The sequence below is a fragment of the Serpula lacrymans genome (genome assembly GCF_000218685.1).
Source record: "Serpula lacrymans var. lacrymans S7.9 unplaced genomic scaffold SERLAscaffold_17, whole genome shotgun sequence".
In the NCBI taxonomy this organism is placed as follows: Eukaryota; Fungi; Basidiomycota; class Agaricomycetes; order Boletales; family Serpulaceae; genus Serpula; species Serpula lacrymans.
In genome coordinates, this window is record NW_006763306.1 from 424,296 (window position 1) to 444,906 (window position 20,611).

At 46.0% G+C, this 20,611-nt stretch overlaps 7 protein-coding genes across 7 annotated transcripts; 2 read left to right on the forward strand and 5 right to left on the reverse strand.

Moving 5' to 3' along the window:
* Positions 1 to 195: 195 nt before the first annotated feature.
* Positions 196 to 588, reverse strand: SERLADRAFT_402645 (uncharacterized protein; the record flags this gene model as incomplete). Its single annotated transcript, XM_007323927.1, has 1 exon — positions 196 to 588. A coding segment is annotated over one exon (393 nt), but the record flags the coding sequence as incomplete, so codon positions are not given.
* A 551-nt stretch (positions 589 to 1,139) lies between these two features.
* SERLADRAFT_402646 (uncharacterized protein) lies at positions 1,140 to 1,680 on the reverse strand (the record flags this gene model as incomplete). Its single annotated transcript, XM_007323928.1, has 2 exons — positions 1,140 to 1,197; positions 1,258 to 1,680. The coding sequence occupies one exon, from the start codon at positions 1,469 to 1,471 to the stop codon at positions 1,298 to 1,300; it is 174 nt and encodes a 57-aa protein (XP_007323990.1).
* A 437-nt stretch (positions 1,681 to 2,117) lies between these two features.
* SERLADRAFT_358637 (uncharacterized protein) lies at positions 2,118 to 5,647 on the reverse strand (the record flags this gene model as incomplete). Its single annotated transcript, XM_007323929.1, has 11 exons — positions 2,118 to 2,391; positions 2,446 to 3,096; positions 3,148 to 3,406; positions 3,457 to 4,081; positions 4,139 to 4,265; positions 4,323 to 4,619; positions 4,670 to 4,768; positions 4,820 to 5,069; positions 5,137 to 5,310; positions 5,360 to 5,428; positions 5,486 to 5,647. The coding sequence occupies 11 exons, from the start codon at positions 5,563 to 5,565 to the stop codon at positions 2,248 to 2,250; spliced, it is 2,775 nt and encodes a 924-aa protein (XP_007323991.1).
* Positions 5,648 to 6,254: 607 nt separating this feature from the next.
* On the forward strand, positions 6,255 to 7,100 carry SERLADRAFT_352738 (uncharacterized protein; the record flags this gene model as incomplete). The annotated part of the gene is made up of 1 exon (XM_007323930.1): positions 6,255 to 7,100. The coding sequence occupies one exon, from the start codon at positions 6,255 to 6,257 to the stop codon at positions 7,098 to 7,100; it is 846 nt and encodes a 281-aa protein (XP_007323992.1).
* Positions 7,101 to 8,245: 1,145 nt separating this feature from the next.
* Positions 8,246 to 8,737, forward strand: SERLADRAFT_411774 (uncharacterized protein; the record flags this gene model as incomplete). The annotated part of the gene is made up of 1 exon (XM_007323931.1): positions 8,246 to 8,737. One exon carries the CDS (start codon positions 8,246 to 8,248, stop codon positions 8,735 to 8,737), a length of 492 nt encoding a protein of 163 aa, XP_007323993.1.
* A 200-nt stretch (positions 8,738 to 8,937) lies between these two features.
* On the reverse strand, positions 8,938 to 11,580 carry SERLADRAFT_364068 (uncharacterized protein; the record flags this gene model as incomplete). The annotated part of the gene is made up of 14 exons (XM_007323932.1): positions 8,938 to 9,136; positions 9,196 to 9,237; positions 9,298 to 9,514; positions 9,564 to 9,871; positions 9,939 to 10,038; positions 10,092 to 10,168; positions 10,221 to 10,332; positions 10,383 to 10,468; positions 10,521 to 10,668; positions 10,726 to 11,112; positions 11,164 to 11,187; positions 11,239 to 11,268; positions 11,336 to 11,423; positions 11,475 to 11,580. The coding sequence occupies 14 exons, from the start codon at positions 11,525 to 11,527 to the stop codon at positions 9,123 to 9,125; spliced, it is 1,686 nt and encodes a 561-aa protein (XP_007323994.1).
* Positions 11,581 to 17,617: 6,037 nt separating this feature from the next.
* SERLADRAFT_402656 (uncharacterized protein) lies at positions 17,618 to 17,842 on the reverse strand (the record flags this gene model as incomplete). The annotated part of the gene is made up of 1 exon (XM_007323933.1): positions 17,618 to 17,842. A coding segment is annotated over one exon (225 nt), but the record flags the coding sequence as incomplete, so codon positions are not given.
* Between the last annotated feature and the right edge of the window lie 2,769 nt (positions 17,843 to 20,611).

The following is a 20,611-nucleotide window of genomic DNA, read 5'->3' on the forward strand; positions in this document are numbered from 1 at the left end:
TGAGCTGAAAGTTATCGTGCATGGCTTGGAAAACCTCAAAATTTGGAACCATGGCACAAAATTGTCAACCCTCGCTTGAGGCTCATGTGCGCAGCAATCATGAGGATCCTGCGCAGTATTCGTTTAAAAAAAAGGGAATCTGAAGTGCTGCTCATGTAACTAAATAGCCTGAGGCTGTAGATGTACGTCAACCAACTAAGATGCTGCACAGGACGTACCAGCCTCCGCGATAAACTTCCTCATCTCCCTAACCCATTGGCGCTGCTCCCATGCATTCTCATGCAACGCTTCCTCCACGACAACCTTCTTCCCTCGCCCATTCGTGTTTGCACACGCGCTGACATCCCATATCTCCTCACCCATTGCTTTAGGCACCACTTCATCTTTCTCGCTTAACATGACTAAAATATCCCCACTTTGTACAATTCTGGCCAGGACAGATTGCACATCATTACGTGCTGCGTTCCGCATCGCTGCAACAGCATCCCATTTATCCCATGCCAGCGGTGCAAGATATCGGTAAGGTACCCAGCGTTCCGGATACAAGGCCTGGACCATACGCGGAATGGAAGCAAATGGGTTTTCCAATACTAAACCTCGAATGCGAGCGTAACGTGGATCCCTTTGGTTCCGACATCCTTCAGAGTGCGCAGTAGCAGACTCAGAAAGACGCGCAAGCAGGCAAACTGCGATGGCTCCGCCAAGAGAGTGGCCGTATAGTATCAACTCAGAATTAGGGAACCGGTCAAGAGTATCCTTTAGAACGTGAAGGTAGTCTGTCAGAAGGCCTTCTTGAGTGGGACTGCGGGGTGACGATTTCCAATAAGATCGAGGGGCGACAGAAACAAATGCAATCCTTTTTTTGGGAAGGTTGGAGGTTTCTGAATATGATGATGTCGAGGATCTCAGGAGTCTTTGGAAAACAGGGAGACGGGCAAGTGGATTTCCCGCATTACCTGTGAAATGGATATTGGAAGCTGGTACATATGAAGGGTAATGGAGTAAAACCTTGAAGATATACGACGACAGTATCTGGAGGACTTTCTTGATGATGATGTGAAGAACGACGGACAAGAATACCTGACAAAGTGACCTTGTTCTTGCTATTAACTTGAATTTCTTCACAACGTATTCCTTTCAGGTGATTTGAAGGTACATGGCTTAACTCTTCGGTCCTCGCACCAGGGGGTACATAACCTGTGAAAATCACGTGTATCACTCAGCACGGTTTGCGATGTGGTGAATTGTTAAACATACAAACCCATGTATATGATTTTACGCTGGAACACAAAAAGCATCACGCACTAAAGTACATACCCAGGACATGATTGACGTTGACTGAGAAGAAACGACATGCAAGTGAGAGGATACGGATATTCACCTTGTACAGCCAGAGAATAACAGGGAGCCCTGTAAACATCGATACTGCAAGCCATATCGACGGCCTCTCTGGAGTTGGCTGGAGAGGCATTAGAGCTGGTGAAAGGTAACACTTTTGTACCAGAGGATCTGGGAGAGGTTCACAAATTGCGGGGTGTTTGACGCATTAAGACATCGAGGGCCGCGTGCATTCGAAGTTATGGTCCTTAGGGGAAGAAGCCTTTGCACGTGAAAGCTTCATGTCCGAATTTCCGATATATAGGAGTAATATCAACACGGAATGAACTTGCAAAGAAGAGCAAAAGATGCCAGTGGACCAGAAAATCGCAGTGGCGTGTCACGGTACCGTGTATCATATTGGTTTCAAGTTACTGCAATCTGCTTCGCTTGCTAGTCTTTAAGCTTAAGTTTTTCGACTGACCTGGGTTAGTGGAGGTGCACATTCGAAAAACGCATAACTCACCAGTACCAGTTATGGGCATATTCATAACAGTCTGCGGAATCTGCACTTATTACTTTAAAGCGTCACGCCCACCGGTGCACATCCACCTTATGCACAATGGCAGTACTGAAAAAAGAATCCACTGCTAACGTAGACTCTGTACAGTTACAACTACCGTCGATATTGTGACTCAAGTTGCATTTCAGTGGGTGGCTCACGTAACTTTTGAAAGAAAGGGCTGCAGATGATTGCCGCGGCGGCCCTGCACCCTACTATAGCTAAGCTAATCAAATGGCAGGCAAGTTCAGAATTATCTGAGCTATCACGACTAATTCCTGTCGAGGTAGATCATCTCCGCGTCCAGGTAGAAAGAAAAAGCGACGTAGTCATACACACAAACCATCTATGTACAGCACACTAATCCTTCACTGTAGCTTCTCCGCTACCAGTTCCAAGACCTCCTTCGTGCTTTTCCCTACATTACCATCGTCCTTCGCAATAGACTGCCATGCAGGTGAGTGATGTGGTTCAGCGGCAACGCATTGCCTGATGACTTCTTCCACGTATTCCTGACACACGAAAGTGAGCTACAGTCAATGACATAAGCGGATAAACAATCTTACTGGGGTCCCATGCTGCCGTTCAAACCTCAGCCACCATCCCCAGTTATCTCCCAGATCTTTGTCCTGCTCCGTAGCAACTGAACGAGCGAACCATTGCCGTGCCTTCTCAATCTTTCTTTCGGCCCAGAACAGTCTCGCAACCGTACATGTGATCAGCGGGTTATCTTTCGACTTCTTGAGTGCGTCAACGGACCGAGACTTCCTCGTAGGTCGTGGTTCAGACCATATTGACATCGACCACAGAATACCAGAAGACGGACATTCCTGCAGACCACGAGCCAGCATAGCTTTGGCTTGGGCTGCACCACCTGAACGCTCTTCGACGCCTACAGCTTCTGCCCACAGTGTCTCATTGGATGGATTAACCAGTCTGCCCCGTTCCAATAGAGCACGAGCTTTGATACTTTTTCCGTCTTCCTCCTCAAGGCGACTAGCAAGTACCCATAACGTCACCTCTTTTGGACATGCCTTGAGACCAGCTGCGAACGACGCGCGAGCGGCAGGATAGTTCTTCTGCGACTGATGTATCTGTCCTTGGATCATGTACAATTTTGAGAATTTGGGGAACTTGGATAGTGCCGCTGACAATGTTTCAAGAGCTGTTGAGAACTGCCCTTGTTGCCGTTCGAACACAGCAGACTTCATCCAAATCTGATAATTTTGTGTGAACAGGAAGAAAAGTTGCCAAGTAAGACCACTCACTCTTTCTGTGTCGGCTACCGTTCGTGCACGCACCAACAGTTCTCTGGCGACGCCCAATTCGCCATTCTCTGCTTCCAATTTGACGGCTGCAAGCCAGATTTGTTCACTCTCAGGATTGGCAACGAATGCTCTTTCTAGCACCTCACGGGCAGCAGGAACGTCGCCCGCCAACCATTTTTCTTTTGCAGACATCAACCACAGCACCTCGGCTTGAGGGCAATATTGCACAGCCTGACTGAGAATAGCATCGAGAGACTCCCTATCGATTGTTGGTCAATAGCGCGTACTAGAGAGGGTAGTAAACCATACCTTGAACCATGTGCCTTTTCCAAGTCCGCAGCCTTCCGCCAGAGATTTCTTTTGTCAGGAAATACTTTCAGAGCATATGCCAGTATTGCCCTGGCAGTCCCAATCACACCCCGGGCCTCGGCACTCTCAGCGTCAGTAATCCATGTGTCCAGTCTATCCTCCTCCTCGATCTCCATCCCAATCGTAGCCTTCACAATCGCCTCACAGGTGCGCGGTGACCCTTCGCCTTCACACTTCTCTGCCTCCTTCAACCATTGCTCGCGCGTAAGTAGCACTTGATGCCGCCGAAGTTCCCTTACACCAGCCTCGATCGTTTTATCTACGACATCCAACTCTTTGTTACGTTGTTCAGTTGACTTATCAGAGTCGTTTGTTGCTTCCTGCTCAAGAAGCCGTCCGGCAGCAATCCAAATCTCATGTGAAGTTGGTACTGATTTGCGTGCTTTGTTGAGCACAGCTTTAGCGCGATCCGGGGTCTCGAGTCTCGCGAGGGCAAGCCATAGTTCAACAGAAAGAGGGATGACTTCGACAGCACGAGACAGTAATATCCGTGCATCTGTTGCCGATGTTTCGAGGTTGACAGTCTCTTTCCATAGTCGGACGGAATTAGGAATGTGTTCCAGGGCTATCAGAAGAAGGGTTTCATTAGATGGTTCTAATACGAGTGTCCGAGGCTACTCACCTTTTCTCAGCACACGTTTCTTGGACTTTACGTCTTGCTCTAAATCGGCTGCAGCTAACCATATCTTAACGCTTTGACCTACATGCTGTACAGCATTTGCCAAGATAACCTTTGCATCATCGTTGTTCTGTGAAGAGAAATTGCTGTGAGTATGTTCCCTTTCAGATGGAAGTGAGGTACATACGTGTAGCCTCGCCGCTTCTAACCATACATCTTCGCTTTTAGGGCACTGTTCACACCCAGCCTTGATGAGCTTCCTCGCGGCAACCATGCGTCCTGCATGCTCCTCCAAACAAGCAGCAGCAATCCATCCAGGAGAGTGCTTCGGATTCGATTTTACAAGAGAATCAAAAAGCATACGCGCACGTTTTATATCCCCGATTTCAGCTTCAGTCTTGAGAACAACGCTGTTGAGCGAGGTAAGGTAGCCTTTAGGATCCACGGAGGTCGCAGATCCAGATGTAGTAGAGGTACCAGATATCTGGGAAATTATTGTTAAACTGGATACCGTGCATAGCTAGGATGAAGTACCTGATCGAGCTTAAGCGACAGTATCTTGTCACGAGCTTGGCCAATCTCAACGAAGTTTGTGAGTGTACCTGAATCTGCCGGCGTTTCGAACCCTGCTGCCTAAAGCTGCTATTAGCATAACATTCAAAGAAAGAGCTGTCAAAAACAGACCTGCTGTCTTGTGTCCAGCGAGTTCTCGTACTCCGTTTTACCTCTGTCACCAACTATAACACTGTCCGGGACAACAAATGTTCTTTCATCTTTTCTTCGCTTCTTCCGAGTCAAATTACCTACTTCCGGAATGCTCTCCCACTCTTCGTCAGTTACAACCGACAAGCCACGCTTAAGATCCGCAAACTGTTGCTGTATCTTGGGACGCTCTGCACGATGTTTCGCTAGCTCAGTGTCTTCGCGTGCCTCCCTATTAATGCGGTAGAAGTAGATAGTGAATGGAAAAAGACGGCTACAACTAACCGAAAACCACACACCTACGAACTCTCCTGCGTCCATCCATATTCTGGTCAACTGATTCATATATCCGGTCAGCTTCCTCATCGTCTTGCTCGTATGTCGTCCCAGCAAAAAGGCCGTATTCGTTATCTGGATCTTGGAATTGCTCAGGATCTATGTCGGGTTCTTCACCCCGCTTGGCCTGAGCCTCACTAGGTGGATAATTAACACGAGTGTAAGAACTAAGGATATGACACATACGCAACCACTTCTGCAGAGGGTCCTTCTCTTGCAGGACCGATATCCGAACGTGTGGTGAAACCTGAAGCACTGGTATACGAATTTATGAAAATTATGAATGAACATGAGGATACTGTTGGTGCTTACCCTCGACCTAAACCAGCAACATAAGATGCTGGCGCTGGCATCGACAAAAAAGCAAGCTTGTTTGATTTGTTGGCCGCCATTCTGGTCAATGTCAACGTATGTTGCAGCAATTACAGGGGAAAGACCAGATTTTTACTCTTTGGAAAGTGGAGGTAAGCTGACGCCACTGTGGATTTGTTTGACGGTGTATCGGTGCAAACGATGGCAAAGGCCGTTCATGCCCTCAATCATCTTGCCCTCATGTGTAATCTCACTGTGATTCTCACAGCATTCTTCACTGTGGAATTCACGCAGTAAAAAAGCAATAGATTTGTGTGGTATGTGGTTAGTTTTCTCTGCAAATTGATTGGGCACTTTTCCAGCGCAGAATAGCTTTTCTCAACAACTATGCATGGAAACCTGTCCAAATCCCCATCTAACACTAAGGTTCTGTTCAACATCCGTGGTCATAAGTGAGTGATGCAAAATACAATCAACTGACCTACGACCTATGAACAAGGACCCACACAACTTGAACTCCGCCACAGAGCATGCACTATAAATCTGGTAAGACAGCGGTTCCCCCCTACACTCTCAAACCACTATCAACGCCACATCTAACTTGCATCTAACCGTAGCAAATAGCTATAGGTGAGCTCGCATGCTACTGTTCTTTTGTAGAAATATAACCCCTTCAATACAGTTCCGAAGGTCAGTCAAAACAGTAAGTGATCGGACGCTCGACTCATTTGCAGTCTTCCTTGGTGCATCAGACATCATCGCAAACATAATGCCCTTGCTCGACTTTCCAGCTCTACCCACTCTGCTGAGTGACAGTGAGAAAACGGCAGCAGGCGCCTACCACAAGTTGCTGTTAGATAAAGAGGAGGAGGGGGTGCTCCCCGATAACTTGTATATCAAATCGACTGAACGCACCAGAGAAAACGAGGCAGTCGCGATGCAGATGGCCCGTGCTTTAGGCCTACCAGTACACAAAGTCTACTCGTACGGCGAACACCATGAGAATGGTAGAGTCATAGGATCGATTCTCATGGAAGCCATGCCTGGAGAAATGCTCGACGAAGTCCACGAAGGCATGACACCCGAGGAGAAAGAAACTGTAGCTGCCGAATTGAAGCACTATCTTGGAATCATGCGAAGCTATTCAAACCCCTGGGGAACTACAGTGTGCTCTGTCATTGGAGGTTCCTTGTACAGCACACGTACTTGTCCGCGAATATTTGTCCCTTGTGACGATGAAGCTGCATTCAACACTTTTCTACACTATTGCTGTCGCCCCACAGACGAGGGCTATCATGGCTGTATACCTTTTAAGGAGGCGCAACGTCGTGCTCACTTGATGGATAACATGCCTCATCAGATCGTATTTACTCACGGCGACTTGTGGTCCCACAATATCCTCGTTAAGGATGGCCATATCACAGCAATAATCGATTGGGAGACGGCAGGGTGGTATCCAGAGTACTGGGAAATCACCACGCCTCAACGGTGGCAAAGCCCAGATTCTTTTTGGCCAAAGACCCTGAAGTTCATCACAGACGATAAGTACGCGGAGGAGTTTCAGTGTGAGATTGCCTTGTGGGAGCTTAGCGCAGACGCTATTGCTGGGTTTTGAGTTATCGATCATCTCTTACCAGTTACGTTTATCCTAGATACTCAACATATACATGCGAATGCGAATTTTGATGCAAATAGTACTTTTCAGTACTCGTAAATAAGACTGACGGGAACTTGAGTGGCTTAAAACCTGAAGGCGTGCCGCTCAAGCCGGACCGTGGCTGTATGCCGTGAACACTACCTTTGATAAACTGAAGCCTTTAACTCGCGCTTGAACTTGAGTTGGTAACTCGCGGAAATAGCGTTCGAAGCTGGCTTTTACTAGTGTTCAGGTCATTCTTATTCTCATGGCGTATTTCAATGTTTTGGTACATCGACTATTGGCAGGAATACAGGAACTAAAGCTACGATCTGGACACTGGTCAACATTGTATTTATTTATAGGAAACTGAGCCCTCTGAAAATAGCGGTGTTGTATCGAAAACGTTGAGCCGCTTACAAGAAAACCAATGGAATTACAGATAGGTGTATCCCAAATTTACCAAGGTGGCGTTGTGCTTCATTACCTGTGGTCTCAGACATACCGTGGCGGCAATGATGGACATGAACCATTGGAGGCGTCTCGTAAGGTCAACACCATATCTATTGGCGAGTAAAGCGAATAACCTGCGCCGCAGCCTTCCGCACTGGAATATTGGAAAAGATGTGAGCATTGGTTCTCCACACATTCCGAACGATCTGAACGTGTGTTTGATATGGTTTCCCAGTTCTTCTACCTTTTTACGATCAATTGAATTTGCTGATTCTTTCACAATTTCCGTTCTATCAACCCCTGTTATCCTGCCGCATTCATCGCTTTCTCCATGGGTCTAGTATTGACGTGACACTGCAAGTAAAAACTACAACTACTCAACTTTACTGCTTGTGCAAGTATTTCGTTCAGCCTTCGTAACCAAAATAGCCATACCCTGGCACGGCTGAAGCCCTTGTCCCCATAATCGCAAATGTCAACGCACGCCCACATGTGTTACTCCTTCAGATAGCATTCATCTTGTGCGGTTTTTCTTCTTTCTCAGCACCTGCAAGTAAATCTCCAATGAAAGAGCCATCAGACCCTTGGAACGTGCGTTCACTCCTCGTTCGGACTCCTGTGAACACCATCTTTTCGCTGATGGTTTCCGATGACCGTCAACTAGGCCTGCAATGTGCCCTTTAATTCCCAACGCCCTTTACATCATTATGTTCCTCACGGGCTTTGGTCAAGAGCCCCGCAAATTTCACTGGGGAGTATACCTTCATATTCAAAATCTTTCTGGCGGGAAACCTGCTGGATACAACTACCATATCAAAAGCATAGGGACAGGATGGATGACCGATCATGCCCCTACCAATGGGGTCTTAATGTCATTTGTGCTCGTTGGTTTACTCGCTGTCGCTACCATACCCACCGAGCATAGGCCTCTCTTCGAGGCCATCGTAACGAGCGAAGACCACAAGATCAACGCCGGTGGTATTACCTGCAGACTTTGGACTTTGGCTGCCCTTCAGCGCCTCAAGGATGCGAGGTTACTTAAATGTGCTAGCATCAGTGACCTGGAGCAAGAAGCCATATCGTTTGGGGAATCTTTCCGGTTGGACGCTGTAGCCGCGAAACTGCCGAGGCCCATTCAGAACTCACAACTTTGTCAAATCTAAGACGGGTAAGCTTTCCTCAAGCTTGCTGAGCTCGTTTAGCTCTCATGGCCAAATTTTAACTTGACAGTGAAGATAAATCTAGTGTCCCGCAATATATTTCAGCCTCTTTCTTTTGGAGTGACTAGTCGCTCATTGTTAATCTCCCTGCTCATATGTCATGTTCAATCAAGTTATATATACTCATGTACCCCTGCTCAGTCAATGTAAACAAGTTTTTGTTCACAAATCACAGCATAGTGGAAGATGAATTCCGACAGTTTGGTGCCAAGTAACCGTATGCTAACTCTACAGAAGAGTGGTATCATGAAATCAAAGCGTAGTATATAATACATTCGTCAGTCATAATGAAACATAATAAAGTTGAACAGAATTTTCCCGGCGTTGTTCAAGTTGCTGGTACTAAATAGGGAAAAAACTATTTAACGAACACAACGGCGAAAAATATAAACACAACGCACCTGGAGGGAAATCAACTTCCTCATCACTGAGATACCACGCCCCTATACAAACCGTCATATAAGTGCAATGTAATTATAACAAATGTACTGCCAAATACTCACTGTCGCCCACCATATGTTTCTCGTTGTAGGTATACCCGTTTCCAAGCCAGTGGAAGCGATTCTTGATATCACCGAGATATTCATAGTTGTAGTCTTCCCAGCGAGGACGTTCGAAGGCACGCGCAGCATGTAAACACGATCCTGGCCAGACACCAACGACGCGACCCTCCTCCTTTCCAGCTTTGTACCATGAGCGACACTTCGCACTGTAGACGGTCTACAAACATCTAAGTCTCACTGCAACGTCTACGAGTCAAACAGCTTACCTTCGGGAAGTAGTGCTCAAGGTACTGATCAAAATCAGCGACAGCCTCCTTCTTTACCTCGATACTCTTCAGCCTTTCGCGCTGCATCTTCAAAACGGCAGCAGCAGCATATTCGATTTCACGCTCGATGAGTACGAGCAATGAGCCCGATCCAACGCCTGAATTTGGCCCAAGACTACTAAACCAGTTCGGAAAACCATCGGTGCAAATGGAGAGGTATGTTTCTGGGTGTGGATCATATCGTTCTTGTAATGTTCTTCCTCCTCTCCCGATGACAGGGAAAGGATAACGGAAATCAGTGTCGTAACCTGCCAGGTACGCACCACCAGAATCAGAAACCTTTGGGGGATGGATGTGGCTGTCACAGAAGCTCACCTGTAGCGCAGATAAGGATGTTAAGGTCATAATGTTGACCATCGGATGTTTCCAAGCCAGTTGGAGTGACCCGTTTGATGTCCTTGGGAACAAAGTCCACCTACACGTCGTTGATTGAAATTAGTAATACGGCGCGCATCAAGGAGGACTAACATTATCTTCAGTGAGTGCCTCGAGATATCCGGGACCAGGAGTCAACCTCCTACACGCCACCGGGAATTCGGGCATAACTGATTTAAAACTCGATCATTAGCCCTTCAAGGGGTGAACATTAGCGCGTACTATAGTCAGCTATCCACGGTTTCTTTTCAAGGCGCTTAAGCATATTTTCCTTGAATGCCTTGCGAGCCTGAGCCTCCTCCTCACTGCCTTGCATGGTGGAGGAATGAATTGACTGCTGATTGTGAGAAGAGAAATTACCACGCGTAAGAAAGAAAAACGCACGTTTAGCTCTTCTTCCAATTCATGCCTGAACTGCTTGTAAAATGTGGGATCCTTGAACACTTGCCTGTCCTCGTCGCTAAAACTATCTGTAGGGATAAATGAGTCGCAGATAGTGTAGACGGGCTACGAAGCACTCACAGTTTGCAGCCTCCGGGTCGCGCTTCATCATTTCAGATAGTTTCTCTGAAAAGAATGGTGTGGCCAGCCACGTCTTGCCACGAACAAAGTTATAGAGATGGCCGACATATGGCTGGAGAGCAGGAACCATCTGTATGGCTGAGGAACCCTAAATTGCATCCAGTCATATTGTGCTCTAAACTGAGCCAGGGCACATTTGACTTACCACACCCACGATCCCAACCTTCTTATCTTTCCAGTCCTTCACACCTTCCTTCCAATCGTCAGTGTCCCATCCGGCTGAGTGCATCAACCGTCCCTTGAAGTCGTGTAGACCCTCGATATTTGGCCAAGACCACCTGCTTAATCCACCAGCACCACACAACACAAAGTCCGCAACATCCTCTATCTCCTCCATGCGGGGGTGCTCAGCAGTGGAATCCGCTGCAGGACGACGAAGCTTGAGGTGCCACTTCCCTTCCTTTTCGTCATATCGTGCGTGTATTAGTTCGTGCTGAAGTTTGATGTATCGCATGAGCTGGTACTTGTCAGTGATGCGCTGTAAGTGAGCGCGGATCTCTGGACCTGGAGCATAGAAGGAAGACCATTCCGTCTAAAATATAATTTAGATGCCTGTGACATGCCCCGAGATAAAGGTACCAACATTCTCTTCGAAAGTAAGTTGATACTTCAAAGCTTATAGTCAGATTTCGTTACACATAAACAGGGCATTACTTACACAATGCGACGGTATATCACATGACAGTCCCTATAGACACCGCCATGAACGTCGATCCATCAGTAGAGGTCAATTCGATCAGATGGAAGTACTTTACCGGATACCTGTTGGAGTACCAGGTTCCGCCAACACCAGCATTTTTGTCGTAGATCGTAATGTCTATATTCTTGATGCGCTGAGGAAACCTGCCAACCGAATAAGTATTCTCTAGAACAAGCATTTCCTGGGTAACACACCGTATTCCAGCAGTGATGCCACTGAAACCAGCACCTATGACAACGACCTTCATAGGTCTTTCTTCATCTATTGCAAAGTCGCCTAAAGCATACGGTATGGTCTTGTCCACTGAATCTGCCCCCTTCTGTTGTTCCTCTGCCTCTGTCCCATTCACAACGCCATTTTTCCCGTTCACGCCACCTCTGGTGGTTTTCGTCGACTTGAGTGTTGAGAAGACGCTGCTGAAGCCACGAATAAGTCCAGGTGCCATCTGGTATACAAGAGCTCCCAATCGTCATCTTCCAAAGGAGAGATATAGTCATTCATGGTAGAACTATCTGGCGGTCTAAACGAGTCACTGCCGAAAAAACCCACGTATTTACTTGTTTTGGGAGACATATGACCTAGATTACAGTGTGGGACGGTGCGGTACATCGCGAATCTACTGGCTCATGAGTAAAGCCGTGAGTAAGTTGTACCCATGAAGATAATGTTTCTCTTCGTTCTTGAAAGAAAACGCGGCCTTGCGTGGTGTTCAAGTACCGTGACTGATGGGTTTAACCTAATCAAGTACGTTCGAAGACACCGCTCACAAGATAATGGCGATACAGTAGTCCTTGATTTGTTCAAAAAGGATAAGCATTTATCAAATAAGCTGTTGAGATTCCACCAAGATGCTGTAGAATGAAGCTCACCGCCACATCTCGGTTAAAAGCCAACTTCATTTACTCATGATTCTGTGGTAACTTGAAGCATAAGCGTTGACTCGGAGATTGTGCCGGTTCCCTACTATCAACGATTGCAAGCGGACCAAGATAATTCCACGTGGAAGACTCAGAAAAATGTGATTTGAAGATCCGGGACTTTCGCCTTGCTCAAGCATAGCTTTGGCTGTCATGGCCGCTTAGTTTTTCGGAAGATGGCTAAATTACGTATAACTTGCGGTGACCCTGAATGCTAGTCCCAAGTGAGCAAAGCTCCCGCGCTCGCTTTCGTTCGTTCCCGCCAGGTCGAGGCCTTGTATTCACATTCAGTATTTCTAGGGATACTGAATGTGAATACGTGCTTCCCCATCACCATTATCACGGAGAATCCTCAAGTTGTTCCATTCCAATGACGCCCTTGGTATTTGCTTGGTCGGCTTCACAAATCTCCATTCGTTGCTAATTTTCAAATACAAGCAATATTTGGTTATTGTGCAAGCGTTGTTGACTAGGAACAGACGTGGAGGCCAATCTGGAACTGAACCGCGACAGAAATCGAAAGCCCCTATCTATCAGATGTGACTGCACGTCACTTCAATGGAATCACACCAACACCGTGTACCCTTTCCTGTTCAGACAGAATTAATTGATACATATTCGTGCATAGGCTGTTTATTCAAGCGCAACCGCAAAGGTACACATATCTACTTGTATCGATGTTACTCAGCCCAATCTTCGGATATGCATTGCAATGGCCCATTCGACGTCATCAACTCGGAAACCTCGGTGTAACGTGAACACCAAACCTGCGCAGCTTCTTGCATGCATCAGGAGAACCCAGCGGCGGATCTCATCGCTCGCTTAGACGCAATCCAACAAAGCAGAATGTCCAAGGTGCTCAAGGCTCCGAGGAATGTGTTAGAAGTTCCGACTGCTCCATACACCACGGCTTCCCACTAAATATTTGATAATACCTTCAAATGCAGCATTGTGCGTACTCGAATTAGCCAAGGTTTGAGATTTGGTCAGTGGAATGACGCACATCAGGAAAATGTGAAGAGTTGGATCAAAGCTTATAAGGTCATACAAAATATATAATTACTATCAGAATAATCAGCCAGATTTACCCTCGTGTCAGGCTATACATGGCTAGTTTGAAATCAGTATTTTTATTTAATGTATAAGTCTTATACAAAATGTCTGATGGGGAGCGGCCATACACTTCACAAGTTCTATAATTGACATAGGCACTTATATGGCTAGCTGGAGCTGATACCGACTACAACCTGCATAAGTTTTGCTAAGAGAAGACCAACTACAAGTATCATAATGTTGGTATATATTCTAAGATATGATAGAGTTCATATTTTCAGTGTCGTATCAAAAGTGATCGGACTTATGGCTTTGAAATATATATGATTAAATATTTGACATATCATTCTGTCACTGGTAGATCATGGAAAATCACAATGACGAATTTTTACCTGCCTTGCTGTCATTATAATGTATTATCTATTGTCGGCTGGTTGCTTAAAGTTATACCACAATGCTGGTGATAATATTATATATTTGTCTTTCTAAACATCATTATTTGACAGAAGTGTTGTCATTGCTGCAAAAAATGAACTGGAAACAGTACATTGTACTACACTGTAGCACTAAACTAACAAAATCAAAAATTCTGACTCGGACCTGATTGCAGTCCTCGGTTTCTCATAGCAGCACGTCTCTCCCGAATTTTTGCAAGAGCACTGTTTTTGCTAGGGGTTCGCGCGGTAGATGAATTAGAAGGGAAAGTTTTTCGGGGAAAATACACTAGTTAGCGGAAGTTCCAAATTTAATTGAGAATTTAAGTTTTTACCGATTCCACCAATCCAAAAGTGCATTTACATCTTCAAGTTCCTCAGCATCTTCAAGCAAGTCGAGAATACTGTTAAAAAAGCCTCCGGAGGCAGTAGTAGTATCTGTGCGAGAAAAGACTGCTTGAGATGACAAAGAAAAGCGAACCTAGAATTACCGGTTCTCAGAAAATAATTATTTGGTATATAGAAAGACTTAGGGCTCGTACGGGAACTGTGTTTTTCCTGAATTTTGTTTTTTTCTTTTTCCAGCCACAATCTGCCAGAATGCCGTCGGAGAGACGAATAGGCATTTCACCCTACAGGCTGACACCATACTTCCATCAACAACCTCATGTCCAGAGCAAAGAAACGACGGGTCTCTGGGCCAACCCTAGCCCCAATCCCTCCTGCAAAACGACTACGGTCCACTAGGATGAACCCCAATGTCCAGCCTGACCAAGGAGCATCTGGCGACGTAATGGACGTAGAAGAAGATAGTAGTGCCGGCCCTCAAGATAGCAGTGGCAATAGTAATGCCATATGGACCGACACTGAGACGCAATAATAAAACTAAGTGAAACTCAGCCGCTGCCCGAGAGGCTATAGAAACAACTTTATTATTTACCTAAGTGAAACTACAATAGATGTTAGTTTAAGGTGATCTCTAATAAATGTAATGTAACATACCTCAGCCGCTGCCTGAGAGGCTATAGGAACGACTGAGGTATTCCTATACTAAACCCCCTACTACTTATAGTCGGAGGTGCTACTCGCTACAGTATAATGACTCCTAGGAGTACAATTGTGCTCCTAGGAGAACAATGGTTACTCCATGGAGTGGTGGCTATGCTCCATGGAGAACAATGGCTGCTTCGGCAGAGACCGGGTTTATCCGGTTTTGTCACTCCCACTCGAGTGCAACCGTAGTCCCATAGCTTTAGAGAATTTCCAGTGTTTTTCGTGAGTGAGGGGTTTAGTGAGAATGTCTGCAACCATATCTCCTGTAGGAACGTATCTGATTACTGCCTCTCCCCTTGATACTAAGTCATCTCGGATGAAATGATATTTGCGTTGAATATGTTTTGTGCGAGCATGGAACTGCGGATCTCGTGTAAGAATGATAGCTGCTTGATTGTCACAGTGCAATGTTGTAGGTCCATTTTGAGCATGTCCAATTTCTTCAAAAAATGTCCGAAGCCATGCAAGGTGTTGTCCAGCATTGCTCAATCCAATGTACTCTGACTCCGTGGAGGATAAAGCGACCATGCTTTGTCTTTTGCTTGTCCAGGAGATTGCTCCTCGAATGGTGATAAAGACAAACCCTGATGTTGATCGAGACGTGTCTGGGTCTCCAGACCAATCTGCATCCGAATATCCATAGAAATCCATGTCCATGGAGACATCTGTGCCATCATATTGTAGTTCCATGTCCCTGGTTGCTTTCAGATATTGGAGGACACATTTTGCAGCTTCCCAGTGATGGCTCCTTGGAGCTGAGCTATGCCTGCTTAGTATTCCAACAACGTAGGCAATGTCTGGGCGGGTTCCGAGCATAGCATACATGAGGGAGCCTACAATTGAGAGGTATGACACTTGACGCCCTTCAATATGCATCTTGTGTTGCACAATATCTTCCCCCGGAGCGTTTGCGAGGAGTTTTGATCCATGGGCCATTGGTGTCCATACTGGTTTGCAGTTTTTCATTCCAGTACGCTCCAGGACTGTGTCAATGTATTGGCGTTGCAATAGAGATATTGTTTTGTTTGAACGATCACGTTGGATTTCTATTCCGAGGATGTATTTTGCTTTTCCAAGGTCCCGCATTTTGAATATGGATTCGAGTTTGGCTTTTGTGATATCCATGAACTTTCGGGATGAAGCTCCTAGGAGAAGGTCATCTACATAGACAACAACAAAGCATATTTGTTTGTTGTCCCGGAATACATAGAGACATGTTTCTGCATTTAGTCTTGTGAAACCGAGCTCCTGGAGCTTGCGATCAAAAGTTTTGTTCCATGTACGACCAGCTTGTTTTAACCCGTAGATGGATTTCTTCAATCTCCAGCAGTATCCAGGTTGGATAGGAACACCCCCTGGAGGAAGCATGTACAGTTCTTCTTCAAGTTCTCCATTGAGATAAGCTGTGGATACGTCCATTTGATCAAGTTCTAGGTTGTACTTTGCTGCCAGGGCTAGAATAATTTGGATTGACTCTAAGTTTGCAACTGGAGCAAAAACCTCCTGGTAATCAATCCCCTCCCTTTGAGTAAAACCTCGTGCAACAATCCGGAGTTTGTATCTCTCAATGTTTCCGTTTTGATCAAACTTGATCCGGAACACAGGTTTTGATGTGATGGGTTTCACCCCCTTCGGAAGTGGAACAGTGTCATATACTGCATTAGTATTGAGACTTAGGAGTTCCTCCTCCAAGGCAGACTTCCATAATTCTCTATCCGGACGTGATAAGGCTTCCTTTAGTGTCCTTGGAAGGTCTGTGTTAGATGGACCGGTACTTGCTATTCCAGCAAAGAATGTCTCCTCTGTATCAGATGTTTCTTCATGAACCTCAGGAGTGTTAGGTTTCTCCATGGAGTTGTCATGCTGCTCTTTTTGAGACTGTTCCTCATCTAGAGTCCTTTGATAATCTCGGTTTTTGTCTGCAGGACGGGTCTGGCGACTGCTTCTGCGTACTCCTAGGACTTCAGCAGGCATGACTGCTCTTTTAGGAACTTGTGCAGGTACTCCAGGGAGTAGACACATTTGTGTATTTGTTGCCCCACTCACTCCTGAAGGTGTTGAATCACTCCTCGGAGGTGTTGGATGACTCCTTGGAGGTGTTGTATGCCTTCCAGAAGCTGATCCAATGGACAGGCTGTCTGGACTTTTTCCACATCAGCTGGCTGTATATTGAGGGGCTGTCCTCCCACTGACTGTAACTCTACTTTGGCTTTCCATTCTGAAGATGGCCAGTGTTCAGGTCTTGGTTGTAGAGACTGTTGTGGAGGGTGTCTTAGCTGATCAGGTGCTCCCACTGCTCTCAGAACGTCTCCATGGAGATATTGCCCCACTGCTCTCAGAACATCTTCATGCTGATATGGTTCCATTTGCAATTCATTTGGATCTCGGATCCGAGGGTCAGGATCATCCTCCTCCAATGTATTTTGGTCTGGATAGTGAGCATTCTCTGGAATGAGTCCCTCCCACTGATCTGTGCTAGGGTCTGTGTTCCAGGGAGCAGTGTCGTCCTTTGTACCTTTCCGGATTCATTGAATATGACATGCCGACTGGAAAACACAGTCCGTTTTTCAGTGTCTAGGAGTTTGTAGGCTTGCTTTCCATGTGTGTAGCCAATCATTATGGCTTTGCACCCCTTGGAGTAAAACTTCCCTTGCCTTTTGTCTTTCGGAATCAAGGCATATGCTTGGCATCCAAAAGGGCGAAACAAAGTTGGATCAACTCTCCTTTTAAACAGTATTTCATATGGGGTCTTTCCATGGAGTCCTGATGCTGGGCTGCGTGCTATGATATATGCAGCTGTTTGCATGGCATCTACCCAAAATGACTTTGGGAGCTTGGAATCATGGAGCATAGTGGTTGCTAATGTAGCCAATGTCTGATTCATGCGTTCTGCAATGCCATTTTGTTCCGGAGTATCTGCAGCTGTAGTTTCTTGGATGACACCATCTCCTCGGAGTTGATTTTTGAATGCATTGCCAGTATATTCTCCTCCCCCATCGCTCCGGAGGAATTCTGTGTATAGTGGAGTGAAGTTTTCTTCTCCCAAATGAGTCCGGAAGAATGTTTGGACATCTTCTTTCCATTGCTTGTATCATTCCAGTGCTTCACTTTTATGTTTTAGGAAATATATCCATGGAAATTTGGAGAAATCATCTACAATGATAATCCAGTACTGAAAACCCTCCCTGGAAGTTGGTTTGATTGGTCCTCCAACATCTGTGTGCACAATTTATATGGGGCGCTTGGCTCGGTTTCCTCTAGTGGACTTGAAAGGTAATTTCTTCATCTTTCCTAAAGCACAAGGTTCACAAAACTCCGGGGTTCCGGTAAGGGTGTCTATGTCCTGGAGCTGTCTTTTTGTAACCATTTGTTGCAAGCAGTCCATTCCAATGTGTCCCATTCTCCTGTGCAATAAATTTACATCTACTGCTGCAAAAGCTGACTCCGGGTTGATTTCGGGTTTTGCTTGGATGTGATAAAGTCCTCGCTTGTGTAACGCAGTGAGGATAAGTTCCTCCTTTTTCCGAACTTCACAAGCATTTGACCCTGCTGGAAAAAGTGTTGATAACCCCGTTTTGGACAATTTGTGGACAGAGACAAGTGCTAACGTGAAGTTTGGCACAAGTAAGACATTTGACAGTGCAATATTGTAGTCTTTTTTGCCAACAGTTGCTTGTAGGATTACTGTTCCAATGCCAATGGCATTTACAGAGGATTCATCCCCAAAACTGATTGTCCTCGGAGGATGCAGAACATGGTATGTTCCTGGCTCAAACCAGGAGTGGTGAGGGACCATGTGGGATGTTGCTCCACAGTCAATAATAATTGTTGTTTTGGTCTTATCGGGTTCCGACACAAGGCAAGCTTGAATGCGTTTAGCAAGGGGCTTGGAAATATGTACATGTTCCAATGCAATATGACTCTGTTCCTCCTCGGAGTCAGATCCAGATGATTGCTCCGCCATATTTGCCTTTTCCTTTTCTTTTCCTTTATCCTTGTGTCTTTCCTTTCCCTTCTTCCTCTGACCTTTTCCGGCTGACTGAAGTGTTCGACACTCCGAGGTGTTGTGTGATTTGGCTTTGTGGAAGTCACACCACTTCTTCTCAGATTTGAGTGCTGATTTGGAACCTCCAGGGGCCTTCCCTGACTGTCGTGCAACTTCTGCAGTGATCCGGATCTCAACTGCATCAAAGGTAAGTTTATTTTCTTCAATCGTGTTGATTACCAATGACTGAAATATTTGCCATTCAGGAGTGCATGGGAGAGATTGGAGAAGAGCAAAGGCCATGATTTTGGTATCAACTCCTAGTTTCATTCCGGAGAGGTGTGAATCAATTGTCTGGATTTTCACAATGTGGTCCTGGATAGGTGATATCCCATCCCAGGACAATTTGGTGAGTTGCTGGAATGAATAGAAGGCCGAGGCAATGTTGGACGTCTGATGGAGTGAGACAAGTTTATCATATAACTCCTTGGAGCTGGTGAGGTCTCCAGTCCTCATTAGGAGGGCATCAGAGATGTGGTCCTGGATGATTCCATGTGCCTTCTCATCCTTAAGTATCCAGGTAATCTCAGGATCCTCTGAGGAGGTAGGTTTTCCTGGTGAGGGCTTAAGCTCCTCTCCAGTAACAACCCGGAGAACTTTTTCCCGACGTAGCTTTGAGATGATCCGGAGTTTCCATATCTGAAAATTGTTGGGTCCAGTGAGAACTGGACATGCGGTGTCATGCACCAAAGTTGAGTAATAGCATGGACAGGTGTCAATAATGAAGCGAATATTCAAAAGACTCGCCTTTTCGCCACACAGGCACAGTGCCACGTGGAATAGTAATTAATATTGCCCTTTTTGAACTTGTGGCTGATCAGCACCACCTCTATTAGGCAATCCAGTCACGCTCACCTTTGCTTTTCCATCCGGTACTTTCCGTGTTTCGGCATTTCGGCAAATTTTTGCGTCGCCACTGGCTACACATTGCATTGTGCCCTCGCTTTTGTCGTTTCCCTTACTCCCCTTCCTTTGCCTAGCCCCACCATGGGCCCCTTCCTCTCCTTTTTATTCTCACCTGACGGTCGTTTCTGGATCCCCATTCTAATCCACTTTTTCGTCACCTCCACCCTCCTCCTCCTCATTTTATTTGCACCCCCACCATTTCTGATGTCACCACTTCCTATCCGCTTCCGTCACCGATCCGTTGACTACCACGTGCCACTGCTGATATCAGCAAAGCCCCGGCGGCCAGTTCAAATAGGGCAACAGGTCCATCTTTATGACGTCAATCTACCATCATATACTATCAAAACATCGGTCGCTCGTCTTGCCTGGTTGGAGCGTGGGTGGGTAATTTTTGAGCTGGAGAAGGTTCATCCCCTTGCGTCGCCCATGTTTATTGCTGTCCCATTCACTTGGGTACACTTATCTTTTGTCCATCGTCTTCGCTACAGCTACACCTACCACACGCTGCCTGGGACTCACTTGTTCCAAATTGGGACTACTCCTCTCCCTCCCTCGTTTGACCAGGTGGTCCAACACAACCAGTCCATTGGTAAGGCCATGGAACTGTCGGATTTGGACTAGGTGGTGGACCTGTGGCTCCAGTTTCTTTTCTTCAGCAGAACATTCATTTACAGTGCGATTATTTTTGATTTTTGAATCATTTTTATGGACACATATTTTTTTAGAATGCCTGACTGACAATAAAGGAACTGTGTTGATACTGATAGTGTTTTGCCTTGCCCTTTTTTTACTGCATCTTCCCATGACATCATGATTTTCCTGCTCTCTTTTTGCTATTGGACTTTACTTTATGGCTGTACAAACCTGTGACATTACTCACAGCATTCATTGTTCTATCTCTTTCTTTTCCTTTTTTTGAC